This window comes from Ailuropoda melanoleuca, chromosome 17 (assembly GCF_002007445.2).
Source record: "Ailuropoda melanoleuca isolate Jingjing chromosome 17, ASM200744v2, whole genome shotgun sequence".
Lineage (NCBI taxonomy): Eukaryota > Metazoa > Chordata > Mammalia > Carnivora > Ursidae > Ailuropoda > Ailuropoda melanoleuca.
The window spans coordinates 15,585,448-15,612,540 of record NC_048234.1 but is presented as its reverse complement, the minus strand read 5'-3'; the positions used below and the strand labels follow the sequence as shown (position 1 = coordinate 15,612,540).

General features: G+C 54.5%; 2 protein-coding genes across 9 annotated transcripts in view; one reads left to right on the top strand and one right to left on the bottom strand.

The window, feature by feature from the left end:
• SHC3 (SHC adaptor protein 3) overlaps positions 1-6,517 on the top strand; it is a 100,679-nt gene extending 94,162 nt beyond the window's left edge. The window contains exon 12 of the mRNA XM_034646939.1: positions 5,900-6,517. Coding sequence (XP_034502830.1) covers positions 5,900-6,028 — 129 coding nt within the window. The 3' untranslated portion in view covers positions 6,029-6,517. The remainder of the gene's footprint in view (positions 1-5,899) is intronic.
• Positions 6,518-7,841: 1,324 nt separating this feature from the next.
• Positions 7,842-25,149, bottom strand: S1PR3 (sphingosine-1-phosphate receptor 3). Of its 8 annotated transcripts, XM_034646941.1 has the most exons (6): positions 24,373-24,682; positions 22,171-22,421; positions 21,522-21,660; positions 19,151-19,224; positions 17,869-17,950; positions 7,842-17,022 (listed from the first exon to the last, which is right to left on the bottom strand). In XM_034646941.1, the coding sequence occupies exon 6, from the start codon at positions 16,918-16,920 to the stop codon at positions 15,784-15,786; it is 1,137 nt and encodes a 378-aa protein (XP_034502832.1). In that variant the 5' UTR covers positions 16,921-17,022; positions 17,869-17,950; positions 19,151-19,224; positions 21,522-21,660; positions 22,171-22,421; positions 24,373-24,682; the 3' UTR covers positions 7,842-15,783. The 8 variants fall into 8 exon arrangements, 7 of the variants coding, with proteins under 7 accessions (XP_034502832.1, XP_034502831.1, XP_034502834.1 ...); XM_034646940.1 differs by lacking the exon at positions 19,151-19,224; XM_034646943.1 differs by lacking the exons at positions 19,151-19,224; positions 22,171-22,421.
• Between the last annotated feature and the right edge of the window lie 1,944 nt (positions 25,150-27,093).

Here is a 27,093-nt window from a genome sequence, read left to right as displayed (position 1 = left end):
CTCTATTCACGTCCTGCCCCTTCGCGTGGGTTCCGGTGTCCCTCTGACATGGCCTTGTTTTTTTGCACCTTCTTCCTTCACATACGCAGCAGTATGATGGCATCGTCTTCCTCCGCTGCAGTCCTGCAATCAACCACTTCTCCGAAGGAACCGGCCTGGTTCTTTCTCACGTTGAGGGTGGGGCTGCTCCTGCAGCTCGAGACAGACAGATTGGTGCAGACACGGGTGTGCGTGCACACCGGCACACGTGCATATCTGTGTCCATTTCTGTGTCTNTGGCCTGGTTCTTTCTCACGTTGAGGGTGGGGCTGCTCCTGCAGCTTGAGACAGATTGGTGCAGACACGGGTGTGCGTGCACACCGGCACACGTGCATATCTGTGTCCATTTCTGTGTCTCCGTGTGTTAGAAATCGTGTGTTCACAATAATTCTTCCAATCCCAGTCTGATATCACAGAGTTCATCCGACTTTTTTCTTTTTCTACATTTGTAAGTCTCTTCTCCAGCAACAAGAAGCCTGACCCCTTAGCCTTAGTGTTTTCACCTGTTTGGTTAACTCTCCTGTACAACACGCCCCCCGCAACAGCCGCTGCCCCTCCCCTTGTGGATGCCACCCTCACCCTGTGGGGGCACCAGCTTCCCTGCCCGGCTGTTCCCTGTGGGCTCCCTGTCCCCCTGAGCATGCTCTGACCACCCCTTCCCAGCCCTGATGCCCACAAGGGCTGCCCACCCCTGCCTGGCGCCACTGCCTCTGACACCCCACACCTGTCTCGAGGCACACTCCTGACTCCGCCCANCTGCCCAGACTCCCGTCTCCCATGGGGGGCCACTGGGGCCACCTCCAACCTAAGCACAGACATCTGTCTACCTCCTTGGCGTTTGGACTGGTCGTTCATTCAGAAAGGAAAGGCAATGGAGAGCAAGGGGAGGGAGGAGCTTTCCAGAGCATTTGATAGCATATCCAGGCATCCTGCCGTCCCTCTTGTGAACACTTCAGCATGGTCTTCTCCAACAACAACACAACATCATTGTTATAGCCGACGAAACTAAAGATAGTTACTCAACATATTCAAATTTCCCTGAGTATCTCAAAGATATTCTTTGTATAGTACGTTTGTTGGAACCAGAATTCCAATGTGGTCCAAGTGGTGCATCTTACTCCATTTTCCTTCCGTCTCCCCTGACACCAGTGATTTGTTTCAGCGACTAGACATGTATTTGTCTCTAGAATATCCCATATTATGATTTGGGTTGTTGTGTCCCCAGTGGCTTCATTTCCCTGCTTCTCTGACCCCCAGATTTTCTATAAACTGATAGACTCTGAGGCTTTAAAAACAGCCTCAGGGGGATATAATTCACACACACAGACATTGGAAGTGTGGGATTCAGTGCTCATTCGTATACTCACAGATGTGTGCATCCATCACCGCAGCTGATTTGGAACACGATTATCCCCTGCAAGAGGAACGCGACAGGGTTCGGCCGCCACCTCGCCAGCCTCCCAGCCCCTAGCCCTTTAGTCTCCCCGGGTTCTCCCTTCTGGACTTCCCTCTGAATAGGATCACATAAATATGTAGACTTTTGCACCTAACCTTTTGTCCTGAGTGTAGTGTTTTCCAGGCTCATGCACGTTGTGCACGTGTCAGCAGCTCATTCCTTCCTGTGGCCAAATAATGTTCCACCTACGGACAGACCACGTTTACTTGTGACGGGTCTGCTGATGGATGTTTGGCTATTACAAACAATGCTGTTGCCAACACGATGTCCACGTTTCTGTGGGGACGTATGTGTCCATATGTCCAACAGGATCTATACCTTGGAGTGCCTTTGTTGGGTTGTAGGGTAACTCTATAATCTGTCACTCGAGGAACTGTCAGACGGTTTTTCAAAGCAGCTGCACCATTTTCTGTTCCAACTTACAGCGTGCAAGGGCTCCAATTTCTCTCCGCTGCTCCTACCCTTGTCATTGTCCAGTGTTTTTGATTCTGTCATCTTTGTGGGCGGGAAGTGGTACACCGTTGTCATTTTGACTTGTGTTTCTCCCTGATGATTAATAATGTCAAGCATCTTTTCAGGTGCTTATTGGCTTTTTATGCATCTTCTTTGGAGAAATGTCTACTCACATCCTTTGTCAGTTTTTTTTCTTTCTTCTTTTCAAATTTTTTTATTGGGGTAAAATACATACAACATAGAATTTACCACTGAAACCAGTGCTGAGTGTAGAGTCCACTGGTATGGAGCGTGTGCGTGTAGTGATACAACTGTCCCCATCAGCCGTCTCCAGAACATTCCTCATCTTGCAAAACTGAAACTCTGTCCCCATTAAATAACTCCCTGTCCCCTCCACCCCCAGCACCAGGCATCCACTGTTCTACTTTCCGTCTCTATAAATTTGACTCCTCTAAGGACCTCATGTGAGTGGCATCACACAGCATTTGTCCTTTTGTGCCTGGCCCATTTCACTCAGCATAGTGCCCTCAGGTATCAGATCTCCTTCCTTTTCAAGTCTGCGTATGGTTCCATCGTGCGGATGGACCACATTTTGCTTCCCCGTTCATCAGTCATTGGATGCGTGTGTTGCTGCCACATTTTAACTATTGTGGAAAACATGGCTATTAACAAAATGTACAGATATCTGAGACTCTGCTTTCAGCTTTTCAGGTAGCCTCCTAGAAGTGGAATTGTTGAGTCACATGATAATCCATTAACAAACGTTTTTTGAGAAACCATCAGTTTACAGTGACTGCACCATTTTACATTCTCACTGACAGTACACGAGGGTTCCAATTTCTCCTCATCCTTGACAACACTTGCTGTTTTCTGGTTTTTGGACAGCAGCCATCCTAATGAGATGCTAGTGTAGTTTCGATCTGCATGTCCCTGGTGATGAGTGACATCGAACATCTTTTCATGTGCTGACGGATCCTATGTAGGTCTTCTTTGAAGAAATGTCAGTTCGAGTTCTTTGCCCATTTTTGAATCAGGTTGTTTGTTTTTTTATTGTTGAATTTTAGGAGAACTTTATATATTCTGGATATTAATCCCTTATCAGACGAGATGCACAATTTATAAATTTATCCCTCCATTCTGTGGGTTGCCTTTGTACTCTGTTGATAGTTCTTTCAATGCACAAAACTTTACAATTTTCATGACACCCAATTTGTCTGGTTTTTCTTTTGTTGTACCATATATATTTAATAAAGTTTATCTTAGTATTTCTTTCATTCATGAATCAGGCCTTTGATGTCATATCTAAAAAGTCATCACCAAACCCACAGTCATCTAGGCTTTCCCCCGGTGTTATCTTGTTGGAGTTCTATAGTTTCTCATTTTACATTTAGTTCTGTGATCCATTTTGAGTTCGTTTTAGTGAAGGGTGTAAGGTCTGGTCTAGGCTTTTTTTTTTTTTTTTTTTTTTTTTTGGGACACCCANTGCATGTGGACATCCAGTTGTTCTAGCACCATTTGTTGAAAATGCTATCTTTGCCTTTTATTTCCTTTTTTTATCTTATTGCATAACTAGGACTTCCACTGTGGTGTTGAAAAAGAGTGTGAGACCAGACATCCTGGCCTTGTTCAAGTTTCTCATCATGAAGGAGGATGTTAGTGGTAGGATTTTTATAGATGTCTTTATCAACTGGAGGAAGTTCTCCCTGTATTCCTGGTTTACTGAGAGTTTTTATCAGGAATTGGTTGAATTTGGTTAAATGCCTTTTCTGTATCTATTGATATGATCATGCAATTTTTTGTCGTTAGGCCTAATGATGTGAAGGAGTATGTTAATTGATTTCCGAATATGGAAGCAGCCTTACATATGCAGGACACACCCCACTCGGTCATGGTGTGTAATTCTTTCTATACATTGTTGGATTCAATTTGCTAATGTTTTATTGAGGATTTTTGCATCTGTGTTCATAAGAGATGTTGGTCTGTAGTTCTCTTCGCCTGTGTCGTTGTCTGCTTTTGATATTAGAGTAAAACTGGCTTCATTGAGTGAGTTAAGTGTAGTATTCCTTCTGCTTCTGTCTTCTGAGTGAGATTGTAGGGACTTGGTACAATTTCTTCTTTAAGTGTGCAGTGGAATTCACCAATGAGTCCATCTAGGCCTGGTGCTTTCTGTCTTGGCAGATTATTAATGATTGATTCAGTTTTTTAAATAGACATAGTCTTATTCAGACCATCTATTTCTTCTTGTAAGCGTTTTAGGAGGTCGCGTCTTGCAAGAAATGGGTCCATTTTTACCTGAGTTATCAAATTTGTGGGTCTAGAGCTGTTTCTAGTATTCCTTTATTATCCTTTTAATGTCCACAAGATCCATAGTGATGACCCTTCTTTCATTTCTGATATTAGGAATTTGTGTCCTCTCTCATTTTGTCTTAGCCTGGCTGGAGGCTTATTAATTTTTATTTACCTTTTTGAAGGACCCGCGTCTTGCAAGAAATGGGTCCATTTTTACCTGAGTTATCAAATTTGTGGGCCTAGAGCTGTTTCTAGTATTCCTTTATTATCCTTTTAATGTCCACAAGATCCATAGTGATGACCCTTCTTTTTTTGTGTCCTCTCTCATTTTGTCTTAGCCTGGCTGGAGGCTTATTAATTTTTATTTACCTTTTTGAAGGACCAGCTTTGAGATCATCGATTTCTCTATTGATTTCTGTTTCCAATGCCATTGGTTTCTACTCTAATTTTTTATCCTTTCTCTAGTTTCCGAAGGTAAAAGCTTAGATTATTGGTTTCAGATCTTTCTTCTTTTCTGAACCACGGAGTAGGGGGGTCCCTAGAGATAGCTTTGTGGGCTGCAAGTTCTCTGGGCAGGAGCCAGACCGGAGTTTCAGCAAATATTTATGGGAATGGAGTAAACTGGCCTACTTCTTTAGGCAGTAAATTTATATCATTCACCTTTTCTGTGTGCCTTTGTTTGCATGTGTGTGTTTACGGCAGCCAGCCTACGGACTCCGAAGACGCCGACCAGTGGGCTCTCAGCTTGGGCGACATGTTGGAGTCACGGGGTTTTTGTGAAATGCTCTGGTGGCCGAGCCCCATCCCGAGCTCCTGGTGGAGTTGGCCTGGGGCTTACTGAGCACAGTCAGGTGGTTTGGGTGCGAGCCCAGGTTGACATTACTGTCCCAAACACCTCCCTGTCATCAATCCTCATTCACCCCTGTTGCCCCAGAACTTAAATGAGTATTAATTGCTAAGAAGTGGGAAAAAGAAGTCCAAGGCAAGGCAACACCCCAAGAGTAGTCTCAAGCTGAGCTCCTAGTGCCCCTCACCTCTAAGAAAGGGCCTGCCCATGTCACCCTAGGTGCAGGGGGATCGTGTCCAGAACAGACTGGGAGACTGCTCTGGGCCGGGCCTCATCTGCCTTTCCAAGTGTGGTCTACACTGGGAGTGTAGCAGCTCAGGGACCAGGGCATAGGCCCAGTGAATGGAGGGAAGTGTGGACCTCCCCCCACATCCCCACCCCACCCCAGGTGTTCACTTGTTCACGAGAAGCTGGTGGGCAGGCTCTACAAGGCTCCAGAGCCACGCGGCCAGCAGTGTCTGCACCCCGGACAGGCTCACGCTCCGGAGGCAGAGACGGAAGAGCAGCGTGGATTCCCTGCTGCTGGGAGTGCAGGGCAGGCGGACAGATACTTCAAGGACAGGAGGGGAGCAGGGGAGAAGAGGCTGGCAGCGGGGGGGGGGTGCCCAGGGTGGTTGCTGAAGGTGGGTGACAGATGACCGGCTGAACTGACCGGCTGGTGACATTGACAGGGGACTTTGCAGACATGTCTCTGAGAGTGTGGGGGCCCTGGGAAGGCGCCACTCAGGTTCCCATGGTCTGGCTGGCTCTGAGCATGTGCGTTCTCTCTCGTCTGCCTGTGTGTCATGCTTTCCTGCCCTCTGTGTCCCTCCCAGATCCGGACGAAAGACAGGGTCTTTGACAGCATCAGCCACCTCATCAACCACCACCTGGAGAACAGCGTGCCCATCGTCTCCGCCGGAAGCGAGCTCTGCCTGCAGCAGCCGGTGGAGAAGACCCTGTGACCGGCCGGCTGCCCTGTCCTGACCCTGCACCAGTGGTCAGGCGTCCCGGTTCTTCCCGGAAGATGGGTATGGGGGCTCCGGAAACTCGGGCCACTGCCCATGGGCTCAGAACCTCATCCAAATGTCCCAGGAGGAAGGTGTCCATCAAGGGCAAGTTTCATAAACTTGTTCTGATTTTCTCATGTGCATATTAAAGGTGTACATACGTATACATCCTGTACAAATTATCCCTCTATATTTATATTTTTTAAGACTAAGAAAGATGTAAGACTAATGTTCTGTGCTGTATGTTTTTAATGAAAAAAAAAGTTTGACTGTAGTTGTCCGGGCAAAAATTTAATTCATCTGACCCATTCTACTGAGAAATTCCACTAGGAAGCTGTTACCTGTGGTTTTACCTGATAAGCACCACATGGGGAAGAGAAGCAAGCAGGAGGGCTGGGAATCGACGAGGAGTTGTAGCGGAAGAAGGCAGGATGCTCCCCAGAGCAGTTTAGCTCTGCACGTAACACTCCGTGACCTGCTGGTCCTGGTGGCCGCCACTCCCAGCCACCGGTGCCCCTTCTTCCGTGATGCCGCCTCCCCCGGCTGTTGGCTTCACACCTGTGTGCTCGGGGCACCAGACAGCTTGTGTAGCCGCACTAAGGAGCAGGTGACGTCCCAGCTGTTTCGGGGGGTGTCCAGCACAGGAATGCTGTCCGCCTTGACTGCTGTTGTCCCGTTGTCTGTTTGACGGACGTGACACAAAATGAGCCTCAGTGACAGGATCTTGACTGGCACATGCTTCCCTTGTTCTCCTCTGTATGATGACAAACCAGTATGTGTGGAGGGCTGGTGGGGTCCAAGTCTTGGTTTCTGTGTCCTTCTAGCCAATACGCTGATCGCAGGCTGCTGGGGTCGCTGCTAGGAAATTGCACCCACTCGCTTACATCCAGTAGAGAAAAATGCATGTGCACCCCCTGCATTGAAGGCAGACGCCGACACGCGTGCTCAGTCTTGGAGACATTTGCATGGCCATTGCTCCTGCTCCACGTTTGCCTCAGGCTGCGGACCCGGGAGTTCGGAAAATCGGTTTGAGGTTTTGCTTCTCAAGTGTTGGAGTGGGTAAAGTGGCTGGCTGTCTCTGCAACAGATTTCCCAGTTGCTCCCTGGAAAGGGCCCATGATTTCTTACTGGATCATTTGGGGCCAGCGGGCAATGTTTCCAACTTTTAAAAAACACCTGGGTTGAGGTTACCTTGTGATTTAACTCATGCAGTCTTAAAAGCTAGAAGGATTAACCTGCTGTTTGGACCCTCTCATGGGTGCCACAGCCGAGGCTCCCGTCCAGTGTCATCCCACAGCCCGCGGTGGCCCTGGAGTAGGGCAGCGGGACTTTCAGCACATTGACAGTAGGGCAGGAGTAAATTTGATGCTTCATAAATGAGGAGCTAAGAGTGGATTTTAAAAATTCTGAAGAGGAATGATGCTGTGAAGTTCTAATGCTGAATGAGACCCATTTCTGTTTTCAGGGTGTGGGTATGTGTCCAGGAGGAAAATGGGGTGGAGTTCGTGGGTGAGGATGGGTTGGGCCGGTCTGAAGGTTTGTGTGGAGTCTTCTTAGGAGTTTTTGTCCTTTGAGGGTCCAGTGAATCCAAGAAGACAGTGGCTTCGATCCTCTAGAATGTTCTGCCATGAATTAGAACTAATGTAGGACCTCCCGCCTCTTCCTGGAGTGACTCTGGTTTCAGTCACAGTATGGATACCCCGTTCTACACCCAAAAGCAGTGGGAGTTGAATGGGGCTGGGGCAGCAGCCAATTTGGGGGGCCCGCAGCCCCGCAGCCCCGCAGCCCTGCATAAGAGGTTCATCCCTGTGTGCGAGTGTCCACACATATAAAAAATGGATAAAATGACTTTTCTGTGGACAGCCGGCGATGCCGCACTGGGTAATGTTAAGGGCACGCCCCCAAATGCTAATGTTGAAAGGCAAAGTAGGAAAGGCTGGTTGAGGACCCTGAGCCCCTGGACAGTTGACCTGCTTTCTTTCCCCTCCTGGGATGTGAGAAATGGTCACCTGCAGGGTCTGCAGCTCTCTGTTGTGAAGTCAGGGTTTATCTCAATGGTGATAAGCAATATACATCGTGGTTTTTTGCATGAGAATCAATTTAGAAAATTCGAAATATTGGGGGGAGATCAAATTTTGTTTCGATATTAATTCAAAATATGTATTTTTAAGTTCAGATTCCAGGGTCGCTTACAACACGACAGGGCCAGGGGGAAACTTCTCCCCTGTCACCGCCGGGGCAGCCTGCGGACCCAGCAGAGGCCTGCGGTTCTCTCACCTTCGTCCCTCCCCTGTGTGAAGCATGCTGGGGCTCCACAGGTCACCTTAGCTCCCCATCAAGGCCGTGGGATGGGCATTATGGGGAGCCTCACTCACAGGGGGAGAAACTGAGGCACGGTGGGCGCCCCACCCTACTTTAAGCCTCGCCGTGGGGAGGCAGCAGAGCTGTGCTCCCTCCACGTCTCTGGGCTCTGCTGCGCCTGGAGCTCAGGATTCCCAGGCAAAGACGGCCACTCCCTGCCCAGCCTGGGTCCCCCCTCACCCAGACCCAGACCTGCCAGGGCAGGGCTGTGTGTTCCCGGACCCCCAAATCCCCCGGTACATTCGCTGCTCACTGTGCCCGGCCCCCCGGAGCCCACGGTGGCACCGGGCCTGCTGCCTCTCTGGCGGCCCAGCCTCTCCGCCCAGGCCTCTGGGCGTGCTGGGCTGCATGGCAAGTCCCCACTGGGCGTGGCCCCGGAGACCCCCACCCACACCACCGTGTGTGAATGAGCAGGACTTTCAAATGACGTTCTTGTCCCACTAGAGTCTGCAGGTCCCCGTGGGGCTGCTCACCCGTGGTTTCAGCGAGCTTTGATGCTCGAGGCCCTGAACCGCCCCGTGGACTGTCTGGTGGCCAACACATTCAAACATCTCCCCATCTCGACTGTGCAGACACCGCCACTCCCGGGGTTTTTATACTCGAGAGGCGAAGGGACCCAGCGGCCGCATTGCCGTGACCCGTGTTTCATTGTTGAACGCCGTCGTAGGTTTGGGGTGGATGGGTGGACAGAAGCCCAGGTGCAGGCGTATGGTGTTCTGAGGGTCTCGCAGGGAGGAAGGTGCCACGGGTCATTTCCAGGGAAGACAGAAAGTGACCAGCCTTGTGCAGAGGGGAAGGCCTGGCTTAGGAGGGGGAGGCTCGGGCAGAGTAGCAGTTGGCGTGGCCCCCAGCAGGGCCTGTGCTCGGACTCTGCTGGCGGGTCTCCCGGCTCGGCCCGTCCGGGGATCCTGAGATGGAGCGCTTCTTTCAGGCAGCGCCAGATGTCCTCGTGGCTCCTCCCCATAAGAGACACGTTAGGACGGATGTCCTGGTCCTTCTTTCCCTGAGTTGGTCCCCAGGTGAAGGCAATTCCCACGAGATCACAGGCCTCCCCGGGCAGCGCGGGCGGCCTCCCCCAGTCTCGGAGCGGTGGCCGGCCCCCTGCACCCCCTGCCGCTGCAAGATAGATGGGGAGGTGCTGGTGAATATACGGAAACAGGAAGGACAGTTGCTTCCTGGGACGCGTCATGCGCAGGTGTGATGGGCTCCTTGCTGTGTTCCCACAACTGCAGTCCATCCAAGCCTTTCTGTGGGTGGTGACAGCCTGATAGGAAAGGGGATGGGGACTGTGGAAATACTGCACTTAGGTCACTGTATGTCGCAGACAAATCTCGGTCCTGAGTTTTAGAATAATATCTGGCTCTGTAGTGAAACTTAAAGAGCTGGTCCTGAGAGAGATGAATTGGGAAAACCACTTCACAGAAAGGTGTTGCAAACCTGGACATGCCAGGGCCCCCCAGAGGATAATAAGCAAGGGCGTGTTCTAGGATCATGCAGCTGCAGAACCCCCTTTTCACTGGGGGAGCTGGGGCCAGGTGACTTGCTGGAATGTGATGACAGTGGCTGAATCTTAGAGCGCAGGACTTATTAGGGTCCTTTACAGTTCGGGTATAAAGCTCAGTCCTTGGTGGAAAATGGCACATAGTTCTTCCCTCCTCCTTGGGTTTGCATTTATGCTCCTTCTTCTTGCAAAAGGCATAAAGACGGGAGCCTTACACAGACAAGGAAGTGTTTCTGTTTGCAGCGCTTAGGAAGCAGACCCCCAGAGGGTCTGACTGTATGTACTTTCTCTGGGTGATGCCCCAGGGGTGGGGAAGGGGAGGAAGCTGACGAGGGGGCGTGATCGGGTGGGTCACGGTGATGGGGAAGATTAATGGTGCCGAGGGACAGCAGGAGACGGGGCTGGACACGCATCCGTGCTCACCCAGCGGCATTTAGCCACTGGCCCATCATAGGTGGAAAGCATGCCCCGTGCACACCTGAGCGCGCTCCCAGGGTGGGGATCGCAGGCAGGGCGACAGGCCTCCCGGCTAAGCAGATGGAGTGGACCGACACCAAGACGCCCCCTAACGCCACCCCAGGAGGTCTGCACGGGGACCAAGAATTTGCATTTCTAGTAAACTGAGCGATGCTGGTGGGGAGTGTGGACTTCAAGAACCACATTAAGTGTGAGCTGCCAGCCCTTAACCCTCCCTGATTGAGGGCTTTCCTCCTCGAATTTACGACTTTGTTTTCACACCACCTCATGTCACAGATCCCAGAGTCCATGCCCTGAGTTTTAAAAGTGGAGGATTAATAAGCATTTAGAACTCTGTGCAGTCGCTGCTGGCAGATAAAATGCCATCTGCCAGCCACAATTTATTTATAATGGGGTTTATACATATTTATAAGTTTGCAAGCAACAAAATCACAGTTCTAAAACCGGCACAGTTTACAGCAGCCAGAAGAACTGCAGTGTTCTACCAGGACTTGGCATGTCCGTGGCGCACGCACACACCTGCACTGATCAGGACACACGCACACCTGTGTGTGTGCGTGCAGGCTGGCCGTGCGGTGTGCACCTCAAGGCTCCTCCCTGCAGTTTGGTATTTGAACCCACAAGGACAAGCAGAAAGTGAAACAGATGTGAAGACTTTGGCATCTGCAGACACATGGAGGAGGGTCCTGGATGCTGTAGGACGCGGGACCCATGTGCAAAGGGAGCAGGAACAGACAGGAAGGCCATGGGGCGGGGGGCACTGTGGAAGTGACAGAGGGACAGGAGGGAAGGGAAGCCAGCAGGGGCCAGGAGGGAGACAGTGGAGGAGGATGGAGGTAAGGAGAAGGGTTTCCTGCTTTCACCTGGCAGCATGCAGCCTCTCTCAGAGGCAGAGAGGAAGGATAAGAAGGGGCAGGAGTGGCAAGGCTGTCTCCACGAGGCGCGCTGGGGCTGAGCTGTCTGCCTAGGCACAGCTGTGTGTGCTGCCCAGCTTGTAGGCATTCCCAGCCAGCCTTCTCTCGGCCTCGTCTGTGCATCGGTTCCTATGTAGTGGCCACGGTGCCGGGCCCCCCATAGGAAATAAGCACGCATGGGCGTGAGAGTGTGACAACCCTGATGACTGATGCGGTCATGTTCAGCAAGACAGTGGAGGCCAGGGCTCCACGGTGGGTGTGGGGAGTCTGAAGGCTTTGCAAGCTGGAAGACAGGTAGGAGGCAGGTGGGGTGGACCTCTGGAGGGGGCAGGACCCGCTCACATAGAATGGCTGGTGTAAGCAGGGACACTGGGGGCTGGGGTGCCCTCCTCGGGCCTCCTCCTGCCTCTCCAATGCCGTGAATAAAGGACTCCCTTGGGCTCCTCCTGGAGGGCTGGGCGGACTGTTCTCATGGAAGAAAGTGCCAGATGCCGGTGCAGCTCACCTTGCGATGCTGTCGGTAGAAATTGATGCACAGGGAGCACACGCGTGGTCTAGTGTCACAGCTAATGAGCTCACACACATCTGGGACATTTCTCCCACTACCAAATTTTCTATCCAACTGAAGCAAGCAGCAATCAATACAGCAGAAATAAATGGGCATATCCATCTTCAAACACGGAATTCCCTTTCTCTGTGACGATTATGTGTCGGTTGCAAGTGGAATGTTCTCTGTTCATTTGCCTCTTGAATAAAACTTGTTCCAGAATAAATATTGTAAAAAATTAAGTATGTGAATGTTTCTTTGCATTCAGAATTAAACAAGAATTAAACATTTGATGTTAAAATCCAAGGATTAGGAGAGAACTCCATGTAAATTTCATGTGTAATAATGAGATATTTATTACTTTTTACAAAGCATTCGGATGGCAAATTATATATATTGATAAATATTATTTGAGAATTTTGTGTTTTGTTTTCCGTTAACTTTTGTGGAACAAACAAGGATTGCCGTGAAGGTCTCTGGGTATGTTGCCAAGTCACCACTTTCTGCTCTGATGCTGGGACAGCATTTCGATTCTGGGGAGTGGAATTACCAAACCAATCTGGAGCTTCCGAAGCTCTGTTCTGTGAAAGCTGGGAGCGCCTGGCAATGTGGGGAACACAGGCGAGGCGGGGAGGGGAGCGGCTCCCGTGCTTGCTTCCTCGCCCTCAGCGCACCCGCCTCACTCCTTCGGGAAGTGACGTGGCTACAGGTCAGAGCCCTGCACGCCGGCAGCTGCAGAGCAGAGGGCCCAGGTGGCGGCCCCCGGGGTCACCCCCATTTGGGCCACGCCGCACTTTTCCTTCTCACTGGTTATCAGAAAACGTGCCTTCATTTTCGGGATAGTGGTGTGTGCATTTCTGACTATGTAGCAAACCTTTGATATTTTGACTTAGATACTAAAAACATTTGGGTGTTGAGGTTTTGTCCTCGTGGATTTCAAAGCATGGACTTGGTAATTCAATTAAACGTTTTCTATAAAATGCACCTCGTTAACATGTCTGTGAAAGGCTCTTTACCAGCGTGGAATAACCTCGGGTCAGGGTGCAGGGAAACAGCCGCTCTCTCTGCCTCACTGTTTAAACGACTGTCAGTGTAACTCTGTGAGCAATAAAGGATTGTGTGAAAAGTCTCTCGCGTGGGTGCTGGGTCTTGCGTTGCCTCACGAGGGAGAGGAGGGACTTTGGAACCTTTCCTCGGAGGGCAGGTACTATGGTATCCCAGACTTGTTACACCACCATCGCCTGCCAAGCCTCGCCCTCCTCCCAGGGCGCAGGATCAAAGTGGCGGCCTGGCCGCGGCAGTCCTGGCGGGCTTTGCGATCACATCCGCCTGGTCACGTCGGGCAGAGTCAAGGGTGGCGGCTGCAGGCTGTGGCCCTCGTCTGTGCCACGAGATTTCTCCATGAACATCAACCCAAGACTAGTTGTGCCAAATGTGGGCCTAAGGCAGGGCGGACATGTGCACACACACATGCACGTATGCACATGCACACGCACCCACACAGACGTGCACGCACACACATGCGCTCACGCACACAGGCTAGAAGTCGCCCTCTGTCAACGAGGACACTGGGCAGCGGGCCGGTTCTGACCTCCTCCCTCCTGTTGCAAATAGAGCTGAACAAAACAGCCCGTCTCTTACGGCCAGGACGCATCATTTTCTCCTTGTCGAAGGGTTCACCCACCTCCAAACGCCCCGGCCTACCAAAACCTGGCACACCGAAACTTCCCTGGACACTAGTCATGCCCGGGGGACACACGGGGGACGGTCACAAGCTTCCAAGAGTGGCTTCCGTCCTGGGGGAACACGGGCCAGTGGGAGGCCAGCCGCCACCCTGCGCGTCACCAGAGGGGGCCCTGGTGCAAACAAGCCCCAGGCCAACCCCCAGCAACAGGCTTATAAGCAGGCTTTTGTTTTTATTTTGTTAACACACACGGACACGGTAAAGGTTACTGACCGAGTGAGATCTAACGCACGAATTCTCTGTGGCTCTGAAACCCCTCCAGGCCCCAGCCAGCTGCCAGGGACGCCACACACACTGGTGTTAAGGCTGATTGTTCCCCTCATCTACCAAACACACACAATTACTCTTTCGGCATATTTTGCACTCAGACTGCTTGAAAGTTTTTGCGTTCTCGAAATGGGAAGTTTGGGTTATGGAGCAAGTATCACTAATATTAGCACCAGAGACCCAGGGCCCCCAAACACCCCTCAGAGCCAGGACACCGAGTCCGGCAGTCCTTCACTCCCTACGTGAACACGCGCTGCCCAACATTCTGGCTCCGAAACACTGCCTTGTTTTCTCTGTGCTTTACTTTTCTGGACATGCTTTCACGGTCGATAATAATCTCCTTTTCAGTGACGTAAAGAAGCCAACAAAAATGCCACTGCTGAGCGTCTCCTGACAAATGGGACTTTCGTCATCAATAACAAAAATGAGGAAAGTCTTTGGTCAACACATGGAGACCACCCAGGACCCACAGGAACGTTCCTCTATCTGGGGAACGTGCATCAGAGAGCACGCAGGAGCCCACTTCTTGAGAGAACTAACATACTGACACGTCTCTTGAGTCTTGACTCAGCAGAAACACCCAGCGAACCAGAAAACTTCAGGGGCTCTGATGTGGGCTTGCCCAAGTAGGAGCTCTCCTGACGGTTGCTCTGTTTTGTTTCTACCAAGAACCAAACGTGTTCATGAGATCTCTACAGACATGTGCACGTTCTCCTCGTCCGTTTGTCCTGCAGGTGGAATCCTTGGGGAAGGCATGCACAGAAATGCCTTCTAAATAACTCCCTACGGACGGGGACACAGGGTCAACCCATACTGAAAAGGGGGATTACAGCATCATTACATTTCCTCGAAGAATGCACAAACCACCGGATCACAGACGCGCTCCCGACAAGGTACCGTCAGGGTCAGTTTTTGGGCGGGCGGGGGCTGCTCACCACCCCGGCTTCTCCACGGGGACAACACGGGGCCACTGACTTGGTGTTTCTCTGATCAAAGTGAATAGACCCCACACAGGATCAAGTCAACCTCTAATTCAGGACAAACATTCCATCGCATTAAACAGCCCGTGGCCTCCGGCTTCTGGCCAGGGTGTCCGTCCTCTGTTTCTCATGTGGGTTCTCTTCCTGGCTTTTCTGGGATCTGTAGGAACCCCAAGCAATCATGTAACTTGGTTAATGGGGCTTTGAATGTGTTTAAGACTCCACAGGGACACAGGACTGAGCTCTCCCATTCTCCCAGGGTCCTTCAGATGCCATCTGGGTCAGACCCACACACCTGAGACCCGCCTGGGAGCAGCCCTTCCTGGGAATTCAGGCAATTCAGCCTGCTGAACACAAGACTTCATGTCAGTTGAGGAGACTGGGACTGGCATGTCCACCTGGTTGCCAGCCACATCCTTGCACCTGGTGGTTCAGTCAGGACACTGTGCCATGTACTGATGGCAGCCGTCTGAAACACAAGTGCTCCGTAATGCAGAAGTGACGAATGCACCAGCATCCACTCTGTGCACAATGTAGTGTAAAGTTGCCCCACATCACCGTGACGTTCCGGGAGGCACACCGGACGTTGTGTGGCCCACGACCTTCCCTCGGCAGGCACCATGGAGAGTGGCCGCTGGGACTCAGGGGAAGCAGATCACGTCAGCAGCTGGGGACGTTCGGAAGACTCTGGAGCTGAAACGGACAAGGCACACCGTCCACCGTGGAATCAGCTGGCGAGTCCTCGGGTCCCCCCCTTAAGTGACGTCCACACTACGCAGGCTATTGGCAAATAGGTTTCCCGAGCCCCAGCTCTGAAGTCCCGGGCATGAGGCATGCGATAAATACAGAGGTGGCTGCGAGCAGAGCGCCCCTCGTCCCGTGGACGTGTAAGGATCTCCGTTCCTGGAGGCGGCTGCTCTCACTTGCAGAGGACCCCATTCTGCAGGGTTTTGTTCCTGTCGGTTACGCAGGGCGAGGCGGCTATCTGGGGAGGGTCCTCCTTGCTCTTTGGCGAGGGGCTGCTGTTGTTGCTGCCGCTGGACTTGCTTCTGCTGGGATCGAGAGCAGGCTGGGCGGGCGAGGAGCGGGTGCCCCAGCCCCGGACCAGGCAGGTGCAGACCAGCCGGAAGAAGGCCCGCCGCATCTCCTTGCTGGCCAGCGTGTAGATGACGGGGTTCATGGCCGAGTTCAGCACGGCCAGCACGATGAACCACTGGGCCTTGAACAGGACGGCGCACTCCTTCACCCTGCAGGCCACGTCGACCAGGAAAAGAATGAAAAGCGGGGACCAGCAGGCGATGAACACGCCCACCACGATGACCACAGTCCGCAGCAGGGCCATGGCGCGCTCCGAGGTGTGGGGGCTGGCCACCCTGCGGCTGCTGGACTTCACCAGGAAGTAGATACGAGCGTACAGGACCACGATGGTGGCCAGGACGGCCGTGAAGATGCTGATGCAGAAGGCGATGTACTTCTTGGAATAGAGGGGCAGGATGGTGGAGCAGTCGGGCAGGTTGTGCAGGCAGTTCCAGCCCAGGATGGGCAAGGCGCCCAGCGAGAAGGCGATCAGCCAGCACATCCCGATCAGAAGGAAGACACGGTGCTTCTTGTTGGCGTCGTACGGCCTCATCTTGATCATAGTTAGGTGGCGCTCGATCGCAATGGCCAGCAAGCTACAGGTGGACGCCCCGAGGGCCACGAACATACTGCCTTCCCGCAGGAACCAGACCGTCGGAGACAGGCTCAGCGTCCTCTTGCCCGACATCAGAATGTTGACCTTGTAGGCGACGCCGGCCAGCAGGTCGCAGAGAGCCAGGTTCCCGATGAAGAAGTACATGCGGTTGTGGAACTTATTGTTCTTCCAGATGGCGATGAGAACCATGAGGTTCTCCAGCACGATGAAGCCGCAGATGACCAGGAACAGCACGGTGGTGAGCGCGCTGCCCTCGGGGGCCTCCTTCAGCCTGCCCTCCAGCTTGCCCACGTAGCTGTAGTGCTCGTACAGCGTCTGGTTCCCGGGGGAGGGCCTGGGGCGCGGCGTCAGGACCGTGGCCATCGCTCAGGCGCGCAGAGGCTCAGCTCCAGATCCCACCAGAGGGCGCCCTGGGCACGTCCATCCCCAGAGAACGGAGGCGGCCAGGGCGTGCAGAGCGGGCGCCTGCAAAGATAAAAGAGGGCATAAAGGGGGCCCGACACTACCTAGGGGCAGTGGCCATAGCAAAGTTGGAGGAAGGCACCCAAACTCCGCAAGTATGCAGACGGCTGGTCACGCAGGGCCCCAGAGCTCCCTGGGGGCTGAGGCGGCCACCGGAAGCCACTTGGTGTCTGCAGCCACCAGGAGGGAGATCGGTGCATGAGCGCCACTGTCGTTGACTCATGTAAAAATGACACACAGACCCAAATAAACGTCCATCAGGGAGTCCCAAGGCGCCAGGAGTGCTAACCGCGCATTCTCATCCAGCGCACGGGAGCCCCCAAACCAGGGTTCCCCGTGATCACCCAGGACAGCATGGCAGGACGGAACAGGATGACCCCCCTCCCCCGCCCCGGGAAGCCCCCTGCTGAGCCTGGAGCCACATGCTGGGAGTACACGCTCCCCGACAGCGTCCCTGGACCAGGGCTGGGGACGGAGTAGGGTCCCGACGGCCCACGGGAGAGGCGGGAGACAGGGCCACACAGCCACGGAAGGAAGGGCCGCATGAGGCACGACGGTGGCAGGCACGTGTGGAGGGGCAGACGACGGAACCCAACCCTGTACCTGCACCGGGGGTGACAGAAGGAAAGGCAGGAAGGCAGGGACGAGCACTTGGACTCTGGACTTGGCTGAAAACTCAGAGTTCAGATCAAACTGCCTGAGCCCCCAAAGCTGAAGCTGGGCACGCGAGCTGCAAGAAACGACTCCCCCTGGGGGTCTGGGGGACAGTGACGGCTCGAAGCCGAGTGCCCGGCCCTCCATGGCCCCGGATTTTATCCCCCCTCCCCTCCCGATACTTCCCACCCTCACCTGGGGCCGCGTTCATCACCTCCGGTGACATCACAACAGGATGAGACTCTCAGTGGACCCACTGATTTAAAATTAGAAGCATCTGTTTAAATACGATCAAATGAGGTTAGCTTAAAACAGCCCTCTGAGTGCCCAGTGACGACTTTTTTTTACTTTTACAACATCTAAGTCATGGCCCTAAGTTGGGTTCAGAGATAAACGGACACCTCCCCAGTGATATGGGGTCTGCATTTTGGGGTGTGGTGATGGTCTCAGTCCTGGAAGGACCCCGGGGCACAGCGTGGGCGGCAGCTCTCCGACGAGGAGAGGAAAGTCCGAAGGTCCCCCGCTCCCGGCACCCTTCAGGTCACTGCTTCCCGGCCCCGCAGGTGCTGGTCAGGGCCTGGGGGGCTGTTGGACCCTCCCCTCCATCAGGGGGCTCAGGTTCTCTGCAGTCAGAGAGAGATGCTCTGTTCCTTTGTTGCCCAGACTTCTCCCAGTGTGCTGGAGCCTGCATGCACTGACTGTTAAGCCCTGTGGGCCCTGGCCTTGGGGGGCCTCCTGGTGCTGCGTGCAGGTCGGCAGATGCCCCTGGAGACGCATGGGTCAGCTTGGTGGGCCGCTGTTCTGCCGGCCCCCACCGCCGCACCTGCACCTTTCTCTAACCCCAGCCTGTCCTTCACGACCTGAGTCAAATTCCCCTGCTCTGCAACACTTTCTGGAGTCAGCCCAGCCCCTGGAGACGTCTCTGAGCCCACTCGCCACTTTTTACAATAAATCGCTGGCTGTCGTTTAAAGAGCGGAAATAATGCCGCGGCTGACCATCTCTGAGCCCGCCGCCTGGAGAGGCCTGCCTGACACTCACACCGCACCGGGGGCACCACACCTCTCACGGTGCCCGTCCACTCACGGGTGCCCCCTGAAGGCTCTGCTCCTCAGCACTGCTTGTCTGCTCAGACTTCATCTGTGAGCCGCAAACAGAGCTGCGACGGCCTCACTCTGCTCCCCTGGGCCGTGGGCACAGCCCGGAGCCCAGCCAGCCCCACCAGAGTCGGAGGGAGCAGCGCCCCAAGAACGGCTACTTCCCCGCCGGTGGTGGGTCCACGCAGCCTCCCGAGGCCTCCACACGCCCCACAGCAGGCAGCCTGGTGCCACGTGCCAGTGGCCACTGTGTCCACCAGTCCCGCTCGCCCCCCAGGGGCTTCCGTCCCAGCAGCGACGGCACACACGTGGTAAGCATGACTTAAAATCAAGAGTGAGTGAGCACCCACACAGTCTGAACGTAGAAACACATGCGTGTTACCTGAAAGGGCGAAGACTGTGAACTGTTTGTGAATTCACACCCACGACAGCAAGAAAGGGCTCCAGCAGCCACAACTGAAAGGTTTGGAAACCACAGTATAACTGCGGCTTGTCCACTGTGCTTGTTTCCCCAGGATAACTCCCAGCCATGTGCATCCCTCCCTCTGCACACGCCCCACCCCCGCACTGGGGCCGTGAGCATGGACAGGGACGCGTGTGCCCATAAGCCTGCTGGACCTGGACCTCTTGGACGTAAAGAGCAGGCACAGAGAGGTGAAGGACTTTCCTCCCTGCACACGCAGGGTTTCGAAAGAACGAGCAGAGCAGGAACACAAGCGAACAGTGAAGGCAATGCCCAGCAGTAAAACCACCACAAAGAAAACAGGGCGATGTGCCAGAGAGCCGCCCAAACCACGCGTTTTGAGGGTGAATGTGTTTGCTCACTAAGGTTTGGTTTATCATTTCCCTTGATTAAATATTCATCATTCAAAGAGCACTTTTTTCAGAACATCTCTTGCTAAATGCTACTCACTGCATTTTTCGTAACTGGAAGACATCTGGCTCTCTTTAGAATCTAAAAGCTTATTTTCTTTGGATTACCAGCATCAGAACGTAGACTCCATCCCAAGAGTTACGTGCTGGGCCAAAGGCCAGATTGATTTTGGATGCATCTGAGTGCTGTTATTTGTGGTGAAAAGCATCACAGAGGAGTTCCACCCCCACCTCTCAGGGGCACGGCAGGACCTGAATTTGCGGGAAGAACACTCTGCCCCTCCCCCCACCCCCCAGCTCAGAGCTGGCCAGCCCTGCTCCGGACCAGGAGGGGCATCAGACCTCCGGGCACATCCACCCTGAGGAGGGCTGGGCACTGCGACCAGCAGCTCCCGGGAGGCCAGCCTGTCCCCCCCTCCCAGCCACCACCGACCCCCAAAGGGACCACTGACTGGCTTCTCACCCCCTTGAGGGCTGTAGCCTGTTTCTGACCTTCCCGTAAACAAGGCCCCACAATTGGGGGTGCCTTTGGATGCTGGCAATTCCTGCTGCCTCCCGGGGACGGGTGCACCAGCCACTCTTGTCTGTGGACACAGGGGGGTTTCTACATGTCATTGTCCTAACAAGCGCTGTCAGGCCTGGGTGGGGGCGTCCTTGTGAGTGTGTGCCTATGCAAACCTGGGCTGCCTCGGATTTCTGCACGGCATGTTGGCGTCTAGGAGGGGCTTTGATGCAGAGGGTCCCTGCAGAGACTAACAGCATTCAGCTGGCTGGAAAAGTCTCCATGGGGCAAGATTTACACATGATAAATGCCCACATTTTGTTTTATTTTAGAAGTTAAGCATCTGGGGCTGGCAGGGACTGCTGTCTGACATTTTGTTGTAAGAGTCTGATCACTGCTTAATTTCCTCTGAACAACTTAGAAATAGAGGCCAATGCTGACAAAGGTAGTCTATACATCTCGGAGCGTGGGGCCTGTCCCAGAAGCTGCTGCGTGGGACGGGCACTCGGGAGAGGCACCTTCTACAAGGTTAGACCACGTCACACCAGCGGGGCTGCTGTCCCTCCGTTCCAAGGAGGACAGTCCTCGGGGAGGGGTGGCCCGGGCGGCCGATGGGTTCCAGATGTGCTCTCTATACTAGTGACTTGCTTTCTCTACACATATCAACTTGAAAAATAAACAAACTATAAAAAGAAGGAAAAGAAAAAAATTAAAGGGAAATATTTCCACAAAGTCTGGGGTCTCTCTCCCTCTCCCTCTCCCTCTCTGTCACAGCGAACAAGAAAAGCACAAAAGGACAGTGAGGGATTTCTCCGGGCCAGATGCAGGGTGCTGTTTGTCAAAGGCACAGTTTCCCAGGGAAATCAACTAATTCATCCTCCAAACCGAACTAAAGGGCCAAGCATTTGCCAACCAGCAAAGTTTCTTGGAAAGCAATATGTCGTTGTTGTCGTTTACAAGAATTTAGGAAAGAAAGAACAGGCTGGCCATTTCGATGGCCCAGGAAATGCCTTTGCTAATGAGTATTTCCCCTTGCCCCAGATTTCTGAGTGACCTCGTGGGGCTTTCAGAGGTAGCTCCCAGGAAGCAGCTTGCGCCCACGGCCCTGCACGCCTGCACTCTGCCCGGGCCTGGAGCCCCTGGCGAGGTCACCAGCGTGAGCAGGCTTCCCACTACCTGGCGGCTCTGCCACAGGTGACTCTCTCGGGCAGCTATGGTTCGGTGTTTAGCACAGATCGGGCGCACTCCCGCCAGCCCACATACATGGGGTGAGCCGCAGGAGCCCAGCACAGGCCCCAGGGTCTGCCTCTGACTCCCTCGCCTGGGTGCCGGGGCTTGCCCATTGCAAGTCAACTGATCTTGATACAAAAGGCCTTACCCTCTGCTCTTCACCCAGACTCTTCAGACTCTCTCTTCTCTGCTTGTTCTTAGTAAGGGCACAGGACTGGACTCCTGCCCAGATGGCCATGGGATGAATGAAGGTGTGTGGGAATGAGCAACTCCAGGCAGCTAAGGACCTATGCAAAGAAGAGACATCTGGCCCAAGAAGTCATAACTGTGGGGTCCCTCCCACCCAATACCGGAGCAACGGTGACGCAGCCCATACAGCCAACAATGCCCCTTGCAGGCACCCCGTCTGTCCCCGTGACAGCATCTGCCTTTTGAGTATATGCAGAGGAAAGCCGAAGTTGGGCTGTGGGGGTCGCCGTCCTCAACGGCTCAGCTCGGCAGACGCAGTGCTGGGCTGGATGTCTGGGTCATGACTCCCGTGAAACCACAGCAGGGGCTCAGCTCTTCTGGGGTGTCCCCCTCCCCCCATGGTCTTCACCTACACAGCGGGTGACAAGAGTGTCACCAGCAGGCTCGCCAAATGCTGGAATGCTAACATGTGTGAAAACCTGACCCCGGGGACATGGAGCAGTGTCTGCACGGCCCAAGAGCCATGCCGACTGGCTCAGGTCTTGCTCCAGCTCAGAGCTGCCCCCGGGGGCCGTGCTCTCCACGGGGCAGTCTTGTCCCAGGCTCACCTGGCTGGCCTGCCACCAGGCCTCCCACAGACCCGGCTGCAGTGCCGCAGAAACAGGAGGAAAACGACCCAGAACAGAGGCTGACCGTGCCCGGGGCCGTCACGACGGTCACCGGAACACAGGTGTCTCGGCACTGGATGGAGTCCACCGAGCACATCCTGTTACCTACGAAAGCTCATGGAACGTCTCCTCAGGCAAGTAATTAATTCAACAGAAAGTGGGTGTGAAGGAATCATGAGAGTGGCTCCAAACTGATAAGACAGGAATGAGGAAGCCATGTGTGAGGGAACAGAAAGGCCCCGGAAAGCACAGCGCAGAGGCTGCACCCCGCTCACAGCACCGGGTCCTGCAGAAGACAAGGGGGCTTCACAGTGGGGCAACCCCCAAATTTTCAAGGTGATGGCATGCTCAGATTCTCCTTTCCCCATCACAGAACACACGTGTACACTGTAGGTACCGATGTCTTTAGAAGGAGGGAAAAGACACCACAGAGTCAAATCAGTGCCGTGATGTCTGGAGAAGGGAGGAAAACCAGTCCCTGCATTTTGAGAACATTGTTAGGCCAACATGTGAGGCTCCTTCTTCAGGAGATGCGAGTTTCTACTCTCCACGCATGGTAGAAAATTAGGAGAGCCATGCACTTTACAAAATGCAGAAACATAAAGAGAAAAGCAGCATTTTCGGAGGTGGAGCTGGTCGAGAAGCCATTCCAGTCACATCTTCGCTGGGGGCTCCTAAGGGCCAATGTGCAGTCTCGGTGTCAGGTGATGGAGCAACCAGACCGGCAGGATGTGAAGGTTGCTGACTGAGAAAACCCAATGTGTGGTCCTCCTATGGCCACAGAATTAGTCATTCTGAATCGAGCTCTGCATCAGTTCCCTGAGAACTCCCACAGAGCCAGACACTTGATGACGCCTCGAGAACAGCACACCACACCTCCACGCCCAGCCACGGGCACGGCCATCCGTGTCCATCACACACCCGCAGGACCTAATCCCACCCTGGTACTTCTAGGAACTGTTTTTCTTAACCACACCAGCAAGAATGCCACTAAAGAAGAGAAGGTTGCAAAGATGAATGAGGAAGATGTGAGTGTCCACAGGGAGTGTCTGTAACCTCTGACCTCCAGACTTTAGAAAAGATGCCTCATCCTGGAAGTCCTCAGAGCTCCAGCTTGGGGTGGATAACGTGTCCAGAGTGGACCCTCCACTTTTAAAATAATCGTCCAAAAGAGTCCCGTGTTCGTGCCGTTCACCTTGCTTTATTTCCTAATGAAATGTGTTCCCTTTAAACCCCCAACACGAAGTTCCTCTCTTACATCTAAATATAAAAACCCACAAAGAAATATGTCACCGGGAGTGGCCAGCAGCAGAAGAGAGAGAAAGAGAGACACACAGACCGTTAGAAGCCGGGGTGGTTAGAAGCGGCAAAGCTAGCACTGGGCCACAGAAGGACGGCCCCGGCCCCTCTCCAGGCTTTATCTCAGCTGTAAATGCAGCATGGGAACCTCCCGAGTGCAAAAGTAGGGACCTTGTCCTGCAGCCCTGATTCTGACAGTCCTGATTGCCTACTTCAAGAAACAGAAGAAAACAATGGAATTTTGTGGTGAATTTCATTTAAAAGAACGGTTTTCCCAGGAGAATGACCACAACCACACACTCCCAGAGCCCCCAGGTCCTCATCCCGGGAGGCTGCCTAACTTTTCAGTTGTTCCAGGAAAGGGACAGAGGGGACTTCTCCAGAAAGAGCCACTTCCCTTTCATTCAGGTAATGANCTCCCAGAGCCCCCAGGTCCTCATCCCGGGAGGCTGCCTAACTTTTCAGTTGTTCCAGGAAAGGGACAGAGGGGACTTCTCCAGAAAGAGCCACTTCCCTTTCATTCAGGTAATGAAGGTGCAGCTCAGCCTGGACCTTGCCACTGCAGTTAGAAAGGAACCACCCCCTGTCCCCCGGCTCTGGCTCCACAATGGCCCGTCACCAGAATGGAAAAGGGAACCATTCCCTCTCCCCCGCTGTGGCTCATCACCGGAATGGATGGCCTGGAGGAGGGGCTGATGTGGACATGGGGTCTGGTGGGCCAAGTCACTGTCATGCCAGGGATAGGCTGGAATTTAGTGATAACAGTGGGCCCTCCCGGGGGGCCCCCACCCCACCCACCGAGGCTGGGCGCCCGGGACTCGGAACCCCTGCCCGCCGACTCACCTTCCTCTGGGAAGGGCACTTGGGCCACCCGCATCCTGGCGACCCTTCCTCCTCCGCTCACATGCGGCGGGGACCGGGGCACAGGAGAGTCTTGGGGCTGGGGGCTGGGGGAGTCGGTCCGGCCTGGGCTGTCGCTAGGGCTCCTCCTGCCACCGCGCTGGCGCCGCGGCCCCGTCGCGTGTCCCCGGGACCGGCTGGCTCAGCCTCTGCGCGCGCAAGCCAGAGCCCAAACTTTTCCAGCGGCCCTCAGGGGCGGGGCCCGCGCTCCGCCGCTCCGCCCGCCGCCCCCAGCTCCCCGTTTCCTCCGTGCTCCCTGTCCCGCCCTCCAGGCGCCCCCTCCTTGTTTCCTCCGCGCTCCCCGANCGAGGCTGGGCGCGGTGGGGGACCCCCACCCCACCCACCGAGGCTGGGCGCCCGGGACTCGGAACCCCTGCCCGCCGACTCACCTTCCTCTGGGAAGGGCACTTGGGCCACCCGCATCCTGGCGACCCTTCCTCCTCCGCTCACATGCGGCGGGGACCGGGGCACAGGAGAGTCTTGGGGCTGGGGGCTGGGGGAGTCGGTCCGGCCTGGGCTGTCGCTAGGGCTCCTCCTGCCACCGCGCTGGCGCCGCGGCCCCGTCGCGTGTCCCCGGGACCGGCTGGCTCAGCCTCTGCGCGCGCAAGCCAGAGCCCAAACTTTTCCAGCGGCCCTCAGGGGCGGGGCCCGCGCTCCGCCGCTCCGCCCGCCGCCCCCAGCTCCCCGTTTCCTCCGTGCTCCCTGTCCCGCCCTCCAGGCGCCCCCTCCTTGTTTCCTCCGCGCTCCCCGAGCCCCCACCTCCCCATCTGCTCAAGTCCCCTACCCATCTCCACCTCCTGCCCCTCCTCCCCGGCCCCTCTCACGTCCCTGCCCCAGCGTCCTCACCTCCCATCTCCCCGCCCCAGTTCCCACCTCCCCATGTCCCCACCTCCTCGCCCCTCGCCCCTCCCTTCCCCTGCGCTGGCCCTCCACACCATTCCTGCTCCTCTTCCCGCCAGTCCAGTCCCCCTCCTCAGTGCCCTTAGGGCCCAGCTGGTCCCAAGCCCCTGCCCCAAGCAGGCCTCCAGACCCTACGCCCCTCCAGCCAGCTCCAGGCAAGGGTTTGGGCTGATGAAGAGGATGATATCATCCTCTTCCTCCTCATCCTTATGGTGCTAAAGTGATCTCGACAATTTCCTCCTGAAATTGACTTTCCACTGGCTCCTAGGTTAGCACGTGTCCCAGGCCCACCCCACACAGGGCTGCCCAGCTCCCGGACCTGGGGGCCTGTCTCAGGGGCTGCTGTCCCCACAGAGATAGACCCTCTTGCATGGTTGAGTACAAGAGCCCAGACGAAGTGCTTCCAAAGAAGCATACCTGGGGAGGTGACTAGATACAGAAGGTTCCCGTGGAGAAGGAAAGTAAAGGCCAGGTGAATGCACTGCACACAGCAATCAGCCCTAGAAACTTCTGGGGCTGGGGCGGGGGGAGTGGAAGAAGAAAAGGAGAGGCAGGAGGGAATCCCGGGCTTCTTACCCACAGCAAGGGTGCACGTCCCTAGGCAGACAGGATAGGGGTGCAGGGGTACCAGGAGTCGGGTGAGAGGATGCCGAGGAATGGTCTCCCTCGGTACCTGCCCCAGGTCTGGAGGCCTCCTGCTCCCAGAGAAGGAGCCCTGTCCCACCTTCCCCTAGAGGTGGGAGCAAATGCTTATTTGGGGCGGATTTGAGCTCTGATGGGCACCTGGCATGTTTTGCACTTTGCTGGTCTTGTGTGTTTTCCCCTCTGAGAAACCCGAGCCCTGGAGAACATGGGGTGGGGAGCGCCGAGAGCTCTGGCCTGCCCTTGGTCTGGCCTGGCCTGGCCTTGCTGCCACTTAATCCAGTGGGCCAGACCTGTTGTGAGCCCCGTGTGCACGGTGGCCTTCCAAATGGACTCAGTGTGCCTTTTGCAAGCTCTGGGGAGCCCCTCCCGTCCCAGATTGCAAGTGGAATCGACCACGCGTCCTTCAGCTTCAAGCCAAGCAAAGGAGAAGAAAGAACTGCTGCTTTGTCCACACGCCAGAGCCAGGGGACAGGACAGCATCCTGGCCTCCGTGTCTACACCTGACCAGTCAGTTGGTTCATTGGTAATTCTTTCAACTAGTTGCTTTGCACTATGTGAAATTACTGGTTACTGGCTGAAGTTCACCATGATTGGTGGCCCGTCTCCATTCACTGGACAGATTCTGAAATCCAGACTGAACAGGGCAACTTGAGGTCCGGGGATGCCTCCAAAACCAGCCTGTGAACAGGACTCCGGAAGCCCCAAAAAACAATGGGGCTTTTTACCGCAGGCACCCCAAGGGAGGCCCGAGGATCTGACATAGAGGCATTCCTGAAAATCCTTTTACAAAAGCGCTCCTTTCCCCCAAAGGTTCCCCTCCTGTGTGCTCTCCCCACACACAGCCTTCACAGCAAAGCAGTGTCCCAGCCCGCCAGCTCCTCCCTGGGCTATCATGCTCAGACACTCGACCCTGACTGGGGGGCCCTCTGTGCCCCCACACAGCCCCTGGAGACCATATTCTCTCTCTGCTTCTCTTCAGAAAACCAGGCCTCCCTAAGCGTCTGTTGGATAAAAGTTTCCCCCTCTGTCTCCCTGATTAACGAAGGAAAGCTCTTTACAGGGACTGCCAGCTCATACATGTAGAAGGAAAGGGGAAATTCGGAGCTCTGCGTCCTGCAT